An 18,276-nucleotide genomic window follows, 5' to 3' on the forward strand; every position below is an offset into this window, starting at 1 on the left:
TGACCATCTTTCCAGAGACATCCCCGCTCCCCTGCCGTGCCCCATCCCCTCCGTGAGCAGGATGCCCTTCCTGTCACACCTCCTGACTGTATCCTGTCACCTGCTCCCCATGCCACCGCTGCCCCTGCACGTGCCTCTCTGGACCGGATCGTCTCTGTGTCTGTCTCTCTGGCAGTGTGTGTCCTGAGCTTCTGCGTGTCCAGAAAGGTCCTGTGTGCTCACTAAACACTTGTTAATGAACGCATGCTTGCTCATTTGGTTGCTTGAAAATAACGGATTTTCTTCATTCCTTCTTTGGACGCACTCCCTAAACAAGCCCGTTTTATGTGTCTAACGTCAGATACGAAATTAGAGATTCAGTGTTGAGAATTCGTGCCGTGTTCACACGGAAACCGGACAGACAGAGGTCTTCAAGAAGCTTGGGGCCGGAAGGGAGGTGGTGTGCTCTGGGACAGCGGTGCGAGCATGGCCTGTGTGTGCTAGGTCCCCCCTCCCGTGTGTCCTGAGAGACTGTGACAGACTTGCTGCTGGCAGCTGGAGGGGCCGCGGCACCGGGACCGAAGGTCTCCGTTCGCAGCGGCTTATCTGGCGGCATTGGTGCCTGCGTGCAGGGCACCTCTCGCCGCGTCCCTGCTTTCACAGGTCTCGGTCCCGTCCAGGGGACGGCTTCCGGTCAGGCCAGCCTGGACCATGCAGGGGGGCGGCTGTCCTCCGGCTGCTCTGAGGGCGGGCTCGCTCTTGGCCCCAAGGACAGGGGAGCCGTGTGGAGTAATGGGGGCTTAGGGCGAGCCGGGGCCCCGTGCGCACAGCCCTGCCCAGAGCCTGCTCGTCTCTTCTCCCGGGTGCTTTATGTTGAGGAGGCTCAGGCGTACGTGAATTTGGAGGGAATCGTGTGGCGGCACCCCATGTACTCTGCTCCTGGCCTCACCGGTGGTGTTGTTTTCACCACATCGGTCGTGTTTCTGTGTGCACACGCGGACATGTGCAGCGTCTGGACACACAGCGCCCATGAGTGCTGTCTGCCGGGGCCCTGTGCCAGGAGCCGCCCTTGGCCTGCCGCTTCTCCCCTGCACTCCGAGCGCGTCTTTGGAGAGTTGTTGGGCGTTCCCCGGAGAGGGTGGAAACAGAGTTCTGGGATGGCATCTGATACCCGGCCCACGTTCAGCTCTATCCCTGTTGTCGCTAAAATGTCTCTGATACATTGTTTTAGAATTCAATCAGGCTTCATTCATTACATGCACTCATTTTGTTCTGTGGTCCTTTAATCTAGGTTAGTCTTCTGACCATTTGTTGTTACTGTTTTTATTTTAAGTTTATGTATTTAGAGAGAGGGCGAGGGCGAGGGCGAGGGCAAGAGTGGGGTTGGTGCAGAGAGGTAGACTCCTAGGCCGGCTTCGCGCTGTCAGCACAGAGCCTGACTCGGGGCTCGAGCCCACGATCCTGGGATCCTGAGCCAAAGTCGAGAGTTAGATGCTCAAACAACTGAGCCCCCCAGGCGCCCCTGCTGTTATTTTCATGGCGTGGGTTGTTTTTGTGAAGAATCTAAGCCATTCTCTGCTAGAAAGTCCCACACTCTGCTTTTCTCCTGGTTGCCTTTTTGCCAGAAGTCTTCACAGCCACCATTGTGTGCTCTGTGTCCCCAGCAGAGTGTCCTGCTATCGGGGATGTGGGCCTGGAGCGCGGGGGCGTCTCCAGGTGTCCCTACCGCAAGATGTGTTTTCCACATTGAAATGTGTGAAGTGGCAGGGAGACGTGAGCAGTCTTCTTCCCTGGTGACCTTTCATCCACTGGGTCTGACGTCCTCAGTGATCCTCTCCTGGGTCTCTTATCACCTCAAGTGTGTAGAAGTGGTGGCCTTGCTGATTCTGGCCTTCTTTCCACACTCATCAGTTGGCGCTTTGTTCGTTAGCGTAGTTGAGGCTGCTGTAGGCTCAAGGATTATTACACTTTGACGGTTGTAGGTCTTTGTTTTGTAATTATTGTTTTAGTTGTTCCAGACTCGGCTGCTGGGGCTTCTTAGACGTGCCCCTTCTGTCCTGAGCACTCATGACGTCTGGTGCAGGAGTCTGTCCCGGACTCGCTGCACTTTCCCCATCCCACACTGGATGAGTGGCATCTGGTCCGAGCCTTGGGGGCTGGGCTGAGAAGGGCAGTGTGAACTTTAGGTGAACAGCCCTCTGTTGCACCCATGGGAGCCTCCCTCCTGTGATACGGGAGGCCTTGCACTCTGGGCACAGCACACATGCGGTCCTTACAGGGGGTCCGGAGCCCTCCTCCAGATGTGTGGAGGCCAACCAAGGCACAGGGAGCTTGGTGGGGGGGTTCTTGTGGGGCCCGACTCTAAGTGTGATTCCAGAGTCATTTTTCTGGGTGTTATTTAAAGTATCTTTGGTCACATTCTGTTTTCAATTGCTTTTTTTGATTGTCTGAAAGATTTTATTTTTATTTTCTGCAAAAAGAGCCAAGAATTTATTTGTGTTATTGGGTGTTGTTGGAAGTGTGTGTTTAAGCGTTAAGACTATTTTTTTTTTTTAATTTTTTTTTAACGTTTTTTATTTATTTTTGAGACAGGGAGAGACAGAGCATGAGTGGGGGAGGGGCAGAGAGAGAGGTAGACACAGAATCGGAAGCAGGCTCCAGGCTCTGAGCCATCAGCCTAGAGCTCGACGCGGGGCTCAAACCCACGGACCGCGAGATCGTGACCTGAGCTGAAGTCGGACGCTTAACCGACTGAGCCACCCCGGTGCCCTGCGTTAAGACTTTTTGAATAGTAGGTCTGTCTTGTCTGCCACCCTCTGACTGTGCAGCGTAGGAAATGCTGGGGTCATGGTTCACATGTGTCTATGATTTGGGGTGTATTTTTGTACCTGGTGGATGTGTGAAATAACGGTCGTTTCTGGAGAGATACACTGTGAGGAACATGATTGGTTACGAAGGGGTTCTTACTGTTTCTTTTATAAGGTTTTTTTTAAATGTTTATTTTTGAGATAGACACAGAGTGCGAGTGGGAGAGGGGCAAAGAGAGAGGGAGGCACAGAATCCAAAGCAGGCTCCAGGCTCTGTGCTGTCAGCCCAGAGCCCCATGCAGGGCTTGAACCACAAACTGTGAGATCATGGCCTGAGCCGAAGTTGGATGCTTAACCGATTGAGCCACCCGGGTGCCCCTTTTATTCCCCTAAATGTTGGCTTTCTTTCTTTTCTTTTTTTAATGTCTTTATTTATGTTTGAGAGAGAGACAGAGCATGAGTGGGGGAGGGACAGAGAGAGAGGGAGACACAGAATCCGAAGCAGGCTCCAGGCTCCGAGCTGTCAGCACAGAGCCCGATGCGGGGCTTGAACCCACGAACCGCGAGATCCTGACCTGAGCCGAAGTCGGACGCCCAATCGACTGAGCCACCCAGGTGTCCCAGGGATTCTTATTTCTAGCATGGACCTGTGACAAGGTTTCTTTGGTTTGTTTTTCTCACGGGATCAGTAGTGGCGTAGAGCAGGCATGGAGCCGTGTCTGTCCCTGAGGCCTCTTGCATCTGGATGCCCCAAGACAGAAGTTGATGCTTTCATTTTCTGTATGTAGTGAGGACACATGGACTTGTGAGTGAAAATGGAATAAGTGGACAAGCACCACCTTTAGACCATGTGCGTTTTCTCTTAACCAAATTAGGATGAACTAGCATGTTTGTTGATGTGCAAGGTATGAAAATAAGACCGTTCTCCCTTTGGCACTGATTTCCAGTGGTGTCAGAGAAGGGCACGTTTTACCTTTTCAGAGGCCTTGGGGCACTGGCACGGGCTGGCCGGGGGCTTGTGCGCCGTGCCCGCGGGCCGAGGCCCTCCTCTGCTCCTTCGGCCATGCTGTGGCCGGCGGCGGCAGGTGGGAGTCTCTGTTCCCGCAGGGTGGAGAGGCCGCTGCCTGGGGAGAGCCCGCACGGCGTGGCCAGCAGGTGGGGCTGCAGCCTTGCCTGATCCGTTAGCAGTGAGCCTCTGGGAGTTGCGGCCGCTCGGAAAAAACAGGAGGTGGGACATTTTACAGGGTTTTTAGATGAAGGCTCTGTTTAGTCGGTAGCTCTTGTTGTTTTGTTTTGTGTTTTTTTTGGTTTTTTGCCTCCGGCACGGGTTCCCTAGGTTTGAGCCCACGGGGACAAAGAAATCCGACAGAATACGGTATCTGTGCCAGTAACTACGTGTGCACCTACAGAAGGCGTGCTTTTATCAAACCAAACGCACAGCCTCGTTCCCGACCGAGAGCGGAGAACTGGCTGCTTTCGGACTGTGTTCGGTTTCCTCACTCACCTGTGACGGTCTGAGTGTGGCTTCTCAAACATGCTCGGGTCTCTTGCCTCCCCCAAGCCTTGGGTCCGTCTGACGGCCACCGCTGCTGCACCGTCCGTTGCCACCCCAACCATGGCTGCTGTCACGGGCCCAAGGCCATATTTCCGGCATCCAGCAGTGACTGCCCCTGTAGGAAATAAGTCATTTCGGTGCCTGCAGTGCTGTCTCCTAGACTGGGAGCTAACTCTTGGTTTTCCAGGGTGATTTTCTTGAGTCCTTTTAATCTATCTATCTTTTCTTTCTTTCTTTCTTTCTTTCTTTCTTTCTTTCTTTCTTTCTTTCTTTCTTTCTTTCTTTCTTTCTTTCTTTTCTTTTTCTTTTTTTTTTTTTGTATTTTACTTTTTTAACGTTTATTTTGAGAGAGAGAAAGAACATGGAACATGAGTGGGGGAGGGGCAGGGGAGAGACGGACAGAATCCCATGCAGGCTCCATGCTGAGGTGGGGTTCCATCTCACGACCCTGAGATCATGACCTGAGCCATGATCAAGAGTCGGATGCTCGACCGGCTGAGCCACCCAGGTGCCCCTAACCCATTTCTTTTCTGAACGTTAAAAGCACAGCTCAGACATGCTGTTCCTTACTTGTTGGTATCACCCGAAGAGTTGTAGGTGGGACACACTCTCCAGAACGTAGTCTCTTACGGCATATTTTCATTTACAAGAAACTCAACACACATTCTCCAGTAAAGTATGTTGGAATCCAGTATCTTATATAATGTGAGTAATTCACTTAGCTCTTCAGTGATTTTGAATTTCTGTATATTGGGTTTTCTTAAGGCAAGATGTAGCTGTATAGGTTTTAAGATTATTTGTGTAGTTTTATAATTTATTTTAAGTTTATTTTGAGAGAGAAAGCATGAGCTGGGAGGGGCGGAGAGAGACAGAAGGAGAAAGAGAGAGAGAGATTGAATCCTAAGCAGGTTCATGCTGTCAGCATAGAACCCGACAAGGGGGCCTGAACCCACGAACCGTGAGATCATGGCCTGAGTCCCAGTTGGACACTTAACCGACTGAGCCACCCAGGTGTCCCATCCTAGTTTGATTTCTCTAGGATCTGGGAGAGAGGTGACTGTTCTCCTCATGCTTCTGTGTGGATTCTGTGCCTTTTTGTGAAAAGAGAGTTTGAGGTGTAGTGCTTCACTGCAAGGGTACAAATCTATAGCCACACGGTTTCTCTGGAAATTTATGTTGCTGTTGTTATTACTTCTTCACGTAAGCTCTGCTTAAGGTTCTTGTACATTTTTAGAAAGGACAAATAATGTTCTTTTCTTCTTTGTTGTGTTCCATGTGTATTTTTACTTTGTACTGTGAAAGCTGTTCATTATAATAGGAATTTTAGCATAATAGGATTTACTTAGTATAAATGTGTGTCTGTTACTATTTGACTATCTGCTATAGTAGCAAGGGGTACCGATTTATATGAAGGTAAATATTAGATATTTTATGTAACAGATTGTTCTCCTAATAGTCAGGGATGAGAGATTGTAGTGTGTACTGTTCTCGGAAATAACAGAAATGGGTAACTGAAATATTTTGGAACGTCACAGGAATTTCAAACGCTGGCAGTTTGTTTTCATAGATTTTTGTCTTATTGTCAGGAGGTGGAGCTGAAATCCAGTGCTTTTCATCTGAAATAAGCTAAATCCTTGTGTGTTGACGAGTTTCTCCCCTGACGGGATGATTGAGTAGGTGAGCTTTTCAGGCAGTGTCGTTGTAGGACGCCCTGCCCTCCCTCCTGGGACGCAGTGGCACCCTCCCGCCGGCCTAGACACGGGCACACCGGTCATCCCAGCTGGACTCTTACCACGTGGGCTGTGTGTACAGAGCTGCCCACGAGGATTGCACTGCCCAGCACAACTGCTTCTCTGGGGGCCTGGCGGAACCACCCCCACCCCCACCCCCGCCTCACGTTTTTCTTATGTTTTGTTTTGTTTTGTTTTGTTTTGTTTTGTTTTGTTTTGTTTTGTTTCAGTTGCTATAAAAAGGGACTGACAGTTGAGGCAGTCACTGGTCATTAAGCTTTCCCTGTGGGTGGCCAATGACTCTAGTCTGTACCCAGCTGACAGTGTTCATAAGTGTGAATAAACTCTGGCATTGAAGAAACTCGAATTAGCTCACCGTGGATAAAATCTCTGAGAGTGCAAAGTTTTTTCTTTCTGTTTTGCTTTAATTCTCCCTATATAATAATAACTTTATCCTCCAAATGTGAACTTCGGTGCTTTCTTTTAAAGAAAACAAAACACTATATCTAACAAAAAATAAAAAAAAATCAGATTAAAAATTATGATTGCTTTTTTATTGGTAACAACACTTATTTATTTTTATTTTTTGTATTTGGTTTTAATTGGAGATGCGATAATGTTCATAGTTTTTTTTTCATAATGATTGCTTTAAAGTTAAGACATGATCATGTGCTTTCATTCCCAAATTCCCAGGGAAGATATTTCATAGTAAATACCAAGTTCTAGGTCATTTATGTATGAAGGTGAAAGTGGCTTTGAATTTTGTGTCAGGTTATTGACAATTTTCTTTATACTTTTAAAGAGAAAAAGCATTGGGGTGCCTGCGTGTCTCAGTTGGTTACGTGTCCATATCTTGATTTCAGCTCAGGTCATGATCTCACAGTTTGTGAGATCGAGCCCTGCGATGAGTTCTGTGCTGATGGTGTGGAGCCTGCTTGGGATTCATTTGTTCATATTCTCTCCCTCTCCCTCTCCCTCTCCCTCTCCCTCTCCCTCTCCCTCTCCCTCTCCCTCTCCCTCTCCCTCTCCCTCTCCCTCTCCCTCCCCCTCCCCCTCCCCCTCCCCCTCTCCCTCCCCCTCTCCCCCCTCTCCCCCTCTCCCCCTCTCCCCCTCCCCCTCTCCCCCTCCCCTCCCCCTCTCCCCCTCCCCCCCTTTCCTCCTCTTTCCTCCTCTCTCCCCCTCTCTCCCCCTCTCCCTCTCTCTCCCTCTCTCTCCCCCTTCCCCTCTCCCTTTGTCCCTCTCCCTCCCCCCCCCACTTGGGCATGCATGCATTTTCTCTCTCTCTCTATGCTTAAAAAAAAAAAAAAAGAGAGAAAGCCTTTCGACATCATGACCCCTTCAATTGGATAGTGGTTGATTTAAGTCTTGAATTCTGTGCTTGGTCAGTGACTCAGCTTGTGTGCAGGCCCGTGGTAGGGGTGGATGCGTGGCAGTCTGGTGACAGACCACCTTGGAGGCTGAGATTTTGGTAGACTGCTTTTGGACTGTAAGTCTGTTACTCTTGGTGGCCACTTGTAAGCCCTTGTCCGGGAGGAGGAGAAGGAGGACGTGGGGAGCGTGTTGTGCTGCACGGTTTCTTTTCAGTACTGGGGGATGGCTCCAGAAGGGCCCGTAGCATCATGCTGGCCTCAAATGCCTTTGAGCCTAAGCCTCTTGCAGTTCTGCACTCCCTGCCCAAGTGCCTGAGAGTCTGGTTCAGTCGTCTTCTTTTTATTATTATTATTTTTATTATTTTTTTAAATGTTTGTTTTTGAGAGAGCATGTGCATGCAGGCAGGGGAGGGGGCAGAGAGGGGGACAGAGAATCTGAAGCAAGCTTCTCACGGACAGCACGTGCCCCATGTGGGGCTTGAACTCATGAACTGTGAGATCATGAGCCGAGCTAAAGTTGGATACTCAACCAACTGAGCCACCCAGGTGCCCCTTATTATTATTTTTATCTTGAGAGAGAGAGTGCATGCTCACATGTGTGTGCACGTGGGGGAGGGGCAGAGAGGGGAGGAGAGAGAATCCCAAGCAGGCTTCACATCGTCAGCGCGGAGCCTGATGCAGGGTTTGGTCCCATGAACCATAAGATCATGACCTGAGCCAAAATCAAGAGTTGGATACTCAGCCGACTGAGCCACCCAGGCGCCCCTGTCTTCTCTTTGATTAGATGGTTTGAAAATAATTTTGTTTTGAGAAGGTTTAGAGAGTTCTGTAACTACTGGCAGTAGTTGGTTGAGAGACAGAAAGGACTCCTGGACTGTGTCAACTTCTGGTATTCTGCCCCAGTGGTCGTGTTAAGGTGTGTTTTTGCAAGTGTCATTTGTATTCGCACACGTTTTGTCATGGTGTCCTGGAAACGAGCAGGGGATGTTAGCGAATACTGTGTGCGTCTCGAGCTGCTGGGCCGGGTCCCCTGCACCTCATGCACGCAGGCGAGGCTGGTTTTCCTGTGAACGGGGCCGTTCTGCGGGTGCCGCCGCTTTGCTCCGGGAGACCTCGGGGGTGTCCCGTGTGGCCCCTGCAACTCCCTGCACCTCCGGCTTTGGGCCCGCGGTTTCCTTAACAGTCCCCTGCTGATGCATTTGAAAGTTGTCTCCAATTTGGAGTATAGTTTTTAAAAGTAAGAGGAGATGTAGTATTTATTTACGCTTTCAAAATTCCCCATTTAAGTAGAGCTGATAGGGAACTAATAAAAATAAGGACTTCGGGGAAATTAGTGCATTTAACTCAGTGTACTTGACAGCTTGGTCGTGAGCTGTCAGGTCGCTTCACTTCGCACCGAGATGACCCAAGAGAAGATCGTCAGGCTGTGACCACAGACTAAGCACCTCCTGACTCTGCACCGTCACAGACTCGTTCACAGCTGAGTCGTGTCTGGACCAACCTGCACGTGTCAGCAGAAGCCACGGCCGAGGCGTGCGGTGAGCAGAGTGGGGACAGAGCAGCCGCCCGATGGCACAGCTGGCGTGGTGCGTGTGCCTGGCCCCTGCCCATGCCAGGCTCCGTGGGCTCGGATCACCCGCCCGGCGTCCGCACTTGCTTGCACTCGGCCGTGGCGTTGGACCCGCGGGGTGCGGGTGCTGCCGACGGAGCAGAGTCACGCTCCATTTCCTTTCTGTTCTCAGTGTGAGGTGCTCCACTTAGTGTTTTCTCCAAAGTCCCTCAAGGACCAGGACTTTTTTAAAAAGACTGTCTTTTTTTTTTTTTTTTTATTTTTTTTTATTTTTTAGAGACAAAGTGTGAGGAGGGGAGGGGCAGAGAGCAGGAGACATAGAATCTGAAGCAGGTTCCAGGCTCTGAGCTATCAGCATGGAGCCCCACGCGGGACTCAAAACTCTTGAACTGTGAGATCATGAGCTGAGCTAAAGTCAGAGGCTTAACCGACTGAGCCACCCAGGCGCCCCCTAAAAAAGACAGTCTTTTTTTTTTTTTCTTAAATGTTATTATTATTTTTAAAATTTACATCCAAATTAGCATATAGTGCAACAATGATTTCAGGAGTAGATTCCTTAGGGCCCCTCCCCCATTTAGCCCATCCCCCCTCCCACAACCCCTCCAGTAACCGTCAGTTTGTTCTCCATATTTAAGAGTTTCTTGTGTTTTGTCCCCCTCCCTGTCTTTATATTATTTTTGTTTTCCTTCCCTTATGTTCGTCTGTTCTGTCTCTTAAAGTCCTCATGAGTGAAGTCATATGATTTTTGTCTTTCTCTAACTAATTTCACTTAGCATAATACCTTCCAGTTTCATCCACGTAGTTGCAAATGGCAAGATTTCATTCTTTTTGATTGCGGAGTAATACTCCATTGTATATATATACCACATCTTTATCCATTCATCCATTGATGGACATTTGGGCTCTTTCCATCCTTTGGCTATTGTCGATAGTGCTGCTATAAACATGGGGGTGCATGTGCCCCTTCGAAACAGCACACCCGTATCCCATGGATAAATGCCTAGTCGTGCAATTGCTGGGTTGTAGGGTAGTTCTATTTTTAGTTTTTTGAGGAACCTCCATACTATTTCCAGAGTAGCTGCACCAGCTTGCATTCCCAAAAAAAGACTGTCTTAAGTGGGTGCTCTGAGAGGGACTTTGGGTGCATTCAGCGACCTCCTACGTGCTGTTTCTGCTCTGAGTGTTTAGGTTGGCTCCCTGGAAGTGCTTGTCTGTGTTGGCATCTCCCGTGGACTGAGTGCTGTGTCCCCCCTTCCCTGTCTGGTGAAGCGTCCCTGCAGGGAGGGCCGGGAACAGCGTGTGCAAAGTCAGCTTCTCGGACCAGCGGGTGTGCCTGAGGACAGCCCCGTGTGAGGAGTGGGTTGCTGTCAGTGTGCTGTGGCGGGCTGTCCAAGGGCCAGTGTGGGGTGCACGGACTTGGAGGTGATTGGATACTGTCGAGGGTGTCACTGTGACAATGGTCCCTGGAATCCCAGGAGTGCAGGCAGGCTTGCTGTGAGACTCGGCACTGGGGAGCCCTGCACCCCCTCCCTCGCTGGTCTCCTGGGCTCCTTGCCTGATGCGTGGACGGGGCTCCAAGACTTGCAGTCCTGGAGAGTCACCAGCTTTAGAGTCGGAACCTTTGCTTAAGGGAGTATAGTTTGGCGGAAGCTTAGTGAACTTGACAGATGAAAGTGCTTTCCTGTTGTGTGTGTGGCATTCCCCCACCCACGTTACCGTGACTGCTGACGCCCGTGACATGTCTGGTGAAGAGCGGTGCCCTGTGCCGAGGCGGCACCTGTCCTGGGGGAGGGGCTGTGAACACTGGGCCCCCTGGGAAGGTAAGTGTGAATTCCACATGTGTTAAAAAACCAGGGGCCCATTGCTTGGGTTGCTCCTCTGGATGAGAAAGGAAATGTGAGGTGTTGGAAGGCTGTGCTGGTAGCTAATTCTGACCTTTCAGAGTGAGGGGGTGGGTGCTTGAGTGTGGGGCCCACGGGTGCCTCCTGGTGCCAAGGGTGTCTCGCCCCTCAGGCTCCTTCCGTGAGTAAATCATATGCTGGCGTAAAGGACACTTGCTCCTCAGAGAGTTGAAGGAGCGTCACTTCTGTGTCAGAGCTCAGTTCTGGCTCATTTCATGCACACACACATGCACACACGTCATGTTCCGTGTAGCCAGTGTCACGTCTGGTGGGTATGCCAGCACATGCGTGTGCATGTGTCCACATGTCATACGTGTATCATCTTCCGTGTGTCCTGTGCCACTTCTGGTGGACGCGCTCACACTCCCAGTTCTGAAACGTGTTTGCACACGGTCCCCGGGCCACAAGGGCCCTCAGGCACCCGCAGCCCGGGTTTACATGGAGTCACCCCCACTGTGGTGTGAGGGACGTCCAGGTGAAGAAGAGGGGTCTTCCCAGGCCTGTGACAGCTCACCTCAGATCCAGGACGGACCCGTGCCCTCTGGGGCTTCTTCAGGAAAGAGCGCTCTCTCTTCAACTTTGCAGTTTCTGGAGAGTAAAAATCTTACGGTTCCTAATACCTTTCTAACTTCAATTTTCCTGGTTGTTCTGATGAACAGGGCTTTTCTGTATCATATTATTTCAAGGCTGATGTAGAAACAGTTTTCCTTTTGAAGATTTAAAAAAGAAGGGAAGCCTTTTAAATTGTTCACATCCTAGTTTTTATGCCCAGAGTCACGTGATGCTGACTTTGGGACATTGGCTGTGAGCGCATCAGCACGTAACTAGCAAAGTCTTGAATTCAGAAACTAAGGGAATGGACAGTTAGGTTATTAAAACCTGAGGGAGATCACTCTTCACCTAACTTATTTGTATTTTAATGTTTGTTTATGTTGAGAGAGAGAGAGAAGGGGAGGGGCAGAGAGAGGGAGAGAGAGAATCCCAAGCAGGCCCCCTGCTGAGCCAAAATCTCATGAACCCAGATCAAGACCTGAGCCGAAATCAAGAGTCAGACGCTTAACCGACCAAGCCCCCCAGGTGCCCCGTGTCACAGTTGATGTAATTACAAATGTTCAAAACTTATTTATGCTTGGCTGTTACATTGTTTGATCAGAATGAAATAGTGACCAGGCTTCACAGAAAGGAAATCAGAGCCTTGGCCCTTGATACTACAAGCATGAGGTTACCCTGTGAATCTTCCTAAGTTTAACTTCTCTGTAACCCCCTTGTTTAAAAATCTCTGTAACCCTTTTAAATCAAGTTGTGTAGAATGATCATCTTTGAATAATCTGTGGAAAAGTTACTGATTAGTTGATAAAATGCGCTGGAGGAGAAGTTGGTTAACGAAAGGCACCGTTCTGATGCACCTGTGATGCTGCTCGCAGCCATCGCTGCGGCGTGATGACCCTGGTGATTGCGAAGCTTCTCTGAGGTATTGTCACAAGTCCCAGCAGCGGCACGTTTCAGTGTCACAGTTACACTGTTGCCCGAAAACTGCCCCTGTCCCGTCGCTGCCCCGCTGGCGCTGGCCCTTGTTCGCTGTGGCATGTTCCCTGAGGCGAGCGGGACCTGCTCCGTTGAGCGGGCAGTCCTGCACTTCGGTCCTGTCGGTGACGACGTCTCGGTTTGCCGAAGACAGGACCAGGGAGGAGGGGGACCGGGTTGGATACTGAGCTGGCGCTGCTTTAACTTCCTTCTTCCGGGAGCATTTGAATTCCAGATCCTGAAAGCGAACCAGATGTGACACAAGTGTGACTTTTCCTTTAAATGTTTATCTTAGGGCCTGCTTTTTTGAGAGTTCGCCATCAAGGAGTATTCAGAAATGTATCATTTGGAAAAGGGTTGTTTTCCATTTAGTTGTCTCAGATCTTAAGACACAGGCCCATGTGCGTCGTGTGTGCACTGAGGAGTACACGGGGTGGGCCGGGCACAGTGCGTGTGCTCTCCAGGACCCTCCATGTTAGGGCAGGCTGCAGAGGACTTGCTTCGTCTGTGCGGGGCTTACTTTCAAAGGACGGTCTGGGAAGCGGGAAGCGGTAGCCAGGGAGGACGTGGTCAGGACAGGTCTTCCGTTGTGTGCAGGCGTGAGGGCAGGTGTGGTCTGTCCTGCCGGCCTGTGCTGGGCCGCAGGGATGTCACAAACACTGCCCCGTCCTTGGTAGGGCGATGGGCCACACTGATTTCCTCCTGGACGCGCTCTTCAAAGGCGGACTCCCGTCCAGAGGACGCCCCTGCCCTTGCCTGAGTGCTTGCTCCTCTGCTCTGTCCTTCTGATGCAAACGGATCTCTTGGTTTTGTGGCGAGCTCCATCTGAAAGGTGAGGAGCGGGGGGCTCTGCGCTGTTTCTGATGTGGGGCCAGGAGAGTGCACTGCCTGGCATTTCCGGGCCAGCATTTTCCACACATCGGGTGTTTTTTTTTTTTCTTAGCTATGAAATTCCGGCAGATTGTTATGCAAAACAGCTTTGTGTCTCTGTGTGACTGGGAAGACAGCTGTTAGTCCTAATGAGGAGTGCTAGCATTACAGTCTCTCCGGTGATTGAGATCCGCGGAGGGAGCGGAATGTTCCAGATCGGCCAGTGGTGTGCGGTGAGAAGGTAGTGCGCTGTCAGCTGGAAGCACACGCCCGGCTGCTCTCGGCGACAAGATAAATGAGTCGGCTGGAGTTCGGCAGAGTCTGAGCTTTTCCAGCGAGCAGTCATGGCACAGTGGGTTCCCCCGGGGACCCGAGTCCGAGGGTGCCTCGAGAGCCATGGCCCCCGCGCCAGCTTTTCCCTTTGATGCCCTACAATACCTGTCAGGATGGTGATTTATTAAAAACCTAATGTCTTTCAGCATTTCATTAACATAAGGTGAGACGGTCTTTTGTGGAGACTTTTTTCATTAATTTAGCAGAATGTTCACTGAAATTTAACTTGGCCACAACTCCCTGAGAACCGGAGTCCACGGGGGAGGCCGGGCGTCAGAGTCCCTCCCAGCTTGTCGCGGCCTCTGCACCAGGCCAGGCCTGATGCTCCTGTGTGTTTGAGACGGGGGTTCAGAGGGGCCGTTGGCTTCAAGTCCGGGCTTACCTTCCTCCCCCGTTCTCTGTGCATCACACGTGGGCCCCCCTCCACTGCCTGATATAGCATGGTGTCCACATTCATCCCCGTGATGACAGCGGGATTTCTGTCTTTTCTTTATGGCCCAATAAGACCCCGTTGTTCATACACACATCCCATCTTCTTTGTACATTCGTGTGTCAACATCAGGTGGTTTGCGTGTCCTGCCCGCTGTGAACATGGGGGCGCAGGTACCTCTTCAGGGTACTGATCCGTTTCCTTGGGATGCGTGCCCGGTAGTGGTGTTGCTGGATCGCAGGGCAGTTCTATTTTTAACTATACAGGGAGCCTCCACACTGTCCTCCACACTGTCCTCCACAGTGGCTGCACCAGCTTGCATTCCCACCAACAGGGCCTGAGGTTCCTTTTCTCCACGTCCTGACCAACACTTGTGTTCTGTTTTTTTGATGGAAGGCATTCTAAGGGGAGTGAGATGGGACGCTGTGGTTTTGATTTGCGTTCCCCTGATGGTTGACGGTGAGCATCTTTTCATGGGCTTTTTGGCCTTTTGTGAATCTTCCGGGGAGAAAGTTCTGTTTAAATTCTTGGCACGTTTTTAAATTGGTGGTGGTGGTTGAGTTAAAGGAATAGGTTTTTCTCCAATGTTCTGATTAAACTGAAAGTTAGGCTGGATTTTTCTTTTTCTTTTCTTTCTTTTCTTTTTTTTTTACATTTGTGCTATCAGGTGCGAGTATGTAGACATTTTGGCAGGTTCTGTCTAATCGATGTCTTCCGGTAGCTTCTCTTTGCTCCATTGCCTGAGAAGGTAGAGCTGAGTAGAATGGACTGTACTTTTCTAACGCTCATTGTGTTTACACTCACAGGGAGATTGAAGCAGGAGTTAGTGGATTCGGAGACAACTGTCCGCTTCCACATCTCCAGTAGCCTTTCCACCTGCCTCACCAGTCTCTCTGGCAGCGGGATTGTGTGCTCATTACGCAGGTGGAGAGGACTTGTGTCTGCATCCTGGGACTTGCTGATGATCTTTTGAACCTGTGCCCTTTACTTGTAGCACCGTGACCTCGGCCGTGTTCACCGTGGGAGATAATGTTGTTTCGGGCAGCGATGACCGCACCGTGAAGGTCTGGGATTTAAGGAATATGAGATCCCCCATTGCGACTATTCGCACAGACTCTGCCATCAACAGGTGAAGAGGGCTGCTTGTTATGTCCTGAGAGGGTGGCTTGTCATGCAGTGTTTTATTCATGTACATGTGGTGTTTAAGAGAGCACTTGGAAAAGTGCATTAGACTTCCGGGGAAGTATTTTTTGCAGGGGGGATTATTTTTTATTGATCCTCATGCAGATTTAGTATCCCCTGTGTGCTGCTGAAATGTGAGTATAAAATCGGGCTGGGGCGGTGAGCTTCGAAGGAGAAGAATGAACCACCTTTGGGCAAGCGCTGTGGGGCTGCATTTGAGTCACTGTCATTACAGGTAAGTGACTCGGTCTCTGTGTGCTGACGCTGCAGACAGATAGCACCTGCCTTGAAGCGTGAATGGTGCGAAGTCTCCCACCGCGTGATAGTCTGTAAACTCGGAGACTTGTGCCGTCCCGACTTCATCCATAACCCACTTCGTCTCCCCTTCGCAGGATCAATGTATGTGTCGGCCAGAAGATAATCGCCCTCCCACACGACAACCGGCAAGTGAGGCTGTTCGACATGTCGGGCGTGCGGCTGGCGCGGCTCCCCCGTAGCAGCCGGCAGGTAGGTGTGCTTTCGCCTCGCGTGTTCGCCCCGCGTGTTGGCAGCGAGCCTTGGGGACAGCGTGGAGTCTGCGTCCTAGGTCACCACTGACCGACGAGCCCCACGTCGTTTTAGGTTTTCTAAAAAGAGAGAAACTAGGGATATGTTTAAATTATCCAGATATACTAGACATAAGTGCTTTTATAATTGTAATCGATATAAACACACCAGAGGTGTCGCATTCTTATTTTCCTACTGTCATTGGACGCTAGATTTCACTGGAAGTACTTGATCTGTGTTTAGGACTCACAAAATTTAAAGTTGAAGGGTTCCCCAGTACCTGAACTGAGTGTGCCACATGTTTTTAAACTTAAATGAGATGGCGCACTCCGCCCCCCAGTCTCGTGTGGGGAGCAGAGGGCGCCCATGGTGGCGGTCCCCCTCCGGGACAGCACAGCCTCACCTCTTGGCAAGTGAAAGTGTGCGCCCTCAACCGGACGCAGAGGTGTGGGCCGAGGGGCCTCTTTCAGAAGAGGACCCGCCCCGCCCAGACCGGAAGAGCCCTTTCCCTGGCAGGTGCAGGACGGGAAAAGCCCATCTAGATGTAGCTTTGCTGGGAGTCAGCCCAGATGTTGCGGGGGAGGGGGAGTGTGGTGCTCGTGGCCGTGGCTGCGGCTCAGACCTGCTGATGCACATTCCCGGCGTGCCACCTGGGAGTTCGCACTTAGGTGGTTCCCGACGGCTCCTGTGGGGCAGTGGATGTTGCTGTGATGCATAACCCCCCATACGCTCCCTCCTGCATCCCCCCACCCCTCCCCTCCCATCTTCCCCCACTACCCCTCAACCCCCATCGCTGAGGCCGCACCTCTGCAGGCCTGGTGCTTAACTGAGCCTTGCCCCCTGGCCCCCCTCCTTTTCCTCCACGGCCTTCTCCATGTGTCAGTGTGACAGCCGCGTGGGCGAGCCAGTTCGTGTGGCCCCTGACGCTGCAGTCAGTGTCTGTGCCCCCAGCGCCTGCCACACTTGCTGCCCCATGGCCGTGGCTCTGCTGACCCCTTGTGGAGGCGCCCCCTGTCGTCTTGTGTAAAGCCTCACAGAGTGGTTTGTGACCCGCAGGCCGGCCCTGGTGTTAGGAGCTGTAGACCGAAGGTGGCTTCAGAGGCCAACGGCGAAGGGTGTTGGCTGTCAGCGAGGCCTGACTTTACGTGGCGCCAACTCTCCGTGAAAGGCCTCTGCCCTCAACACGGGGTTTCACCTGCTCTCCCCCTCGGGGCTTGTACGTGTACTGTCCTAAGGTCATTTTGAAACTCTATTCTTTGAGTACACGTCACAGAAAAGGTACTCGTGAAATTAGAGTGCTTAATAAAATCTTCACCTCCCCCCCCCGACAAAGGGAAGGTTCGAGCTTGGCACCTGCAGAGTCCCTGCTGTGCGTGCACGCTGCGTCGTTAACACGCTGGGACCCATGTGTGGTACCTGACGGCGCTGTGCGGCCTGTGAGGGCTGCGCCTGGAACACGAGGTCGGGCGTGCACGACTTCTACTTTGAGAACGTCTTCCTCGAGAAAGTACGGAGTTGTGAGAGGTTCTGGTGGTGCTGATCTCGTGGAGGCAACTCGCATTGGTTGTCTGTACACGTGTAGCCCTGTTGAAACTGTAGAATTTGTGGTGCTCGGATTTGTTTCCTCCTGAAGTGTTGTGTCGAATAGAATTATTTTTAAGATTGATGAGTAACGTTTCACTTAATTCTGAACTTGTGACACTTCTTCAGATAGAAAAATGCTGGGCTCGGTGTCCCGGAACCACAGCCGGCAGTCCCTGCTTTCTGTCGCCGCGGCTTCTTTGAACCGACAGACTTTAAGAAGACAAAACAACAACCTTATTTGAAATTGGTAGCTAGAGTGAAGGTCGCTGACAGCGTGAACTTGTTTTACTTTGGGGAGAGTGCAGGTGGTGTTTCCCAAAAGTGTGTTTCATGCTAAGCGAGCTCTGTAGAGCGCTGGAGGGGCCAAGGGACAAGGCTCTGGGTGCAGCGTGTCTGTGAGCTGTTCCAGAAGGCACACTGGCCCGTGGCCGGTGTGCAGCGCTCTGTGCAGGGTGCACATTGTGACCCGAGAGGGGGCGGGGCGTTTCTAAAGTACACATGTGCCCCAGGCATGTCCGTGTGCACTCGGGTCCAAGGGACACAGGAGGCTGGACTCCAGGTGGGTCCTGGGCGAGTGCTCCTTTGCCAGCGTTCTGCGTGCTGGCTGGCCCTGCCTTACCCCCTTACTAAGCACCTGACCTGAGGGTTTCTGTCGGCAGTGCCTTGAGTTGACTGATCTTTAACTGGTTCCTGTGCAGAGTCCTGATCACTGCCAGTTAATGGATGCATCGTTCCCTCTTTCGTCTGAGGTTTTTAACAAGCCTAACAACATTGCTCTTGAAACCCTTTGTTGTGTGGGTTTCTGTTGGCAATACTTTATTTTGTGGACTGTTGTGTTCTTTGTCATAGAGAGCACTTTCCACATGTGGATGCTTTACCAGGGAACTTCTGTGCC

The 18,276-nt window shown here is 51.2% G+C and overlaps 1 protein-coding gene and 1 long non-coding RNA gene across 14 annotated transcripts in view; one reads left to right on the forward strand and one right to left on the reverse strand.

The window, feature by feature from the left end:
- WDR37 (WD repeat domain 37) overlaps positions 1 to 18,276 on the forward strand; it is an 80,271-nt gene that overhangs the window by 42,306 nt on the left and 19,689 nt on the right. For all 13 annotated transcript variants that reach the window (XM_045060793.1, XM_045060792.1, XM_045060794.1 and 10 more), the window contains 2 exons: positions 15,064 to 15,198; positions 15,644 to 15,758. In XM_045060793.1, the coding sequence (XP_044916728.1) occupies positions 15,064 to 15,198; positions 15,644 to 15,758 (250 nt within the window). The remainder of the gene's footprint in view (positions 1 to 15,063; positions 15,199 to 15,643; positions 15,759 to 18,276) is intronic.
- Positions 12,020 to 17,844, reverse strand: LOC123386407. Its single transcript, XR_006600201.1, has 2 exons — positions 16,603 to 17,844; positions 12,020 to 16,482 (listed from the first exon to the last, which is right to left on the reverse strand). It is a non-coding gene; the product is annotated as an uncharacterized LOC123386407 (long non-coding RNA).

This window comes from Felis catus, chromosome B4 (genome assembly GCF_018350175.1).
Source record: "Felis catus isolate Fca126 chromosome B4, F.catus_Fca126_mat1.0, whole genome shotgun sequence".
In the NCBI taxonomy this organism is placed as follows: domain Eukaryota; kingdom Metazoa; phylum Chordata; class Mammalia; order Carnivora; family Felidae; genus Felis; species Felis catus.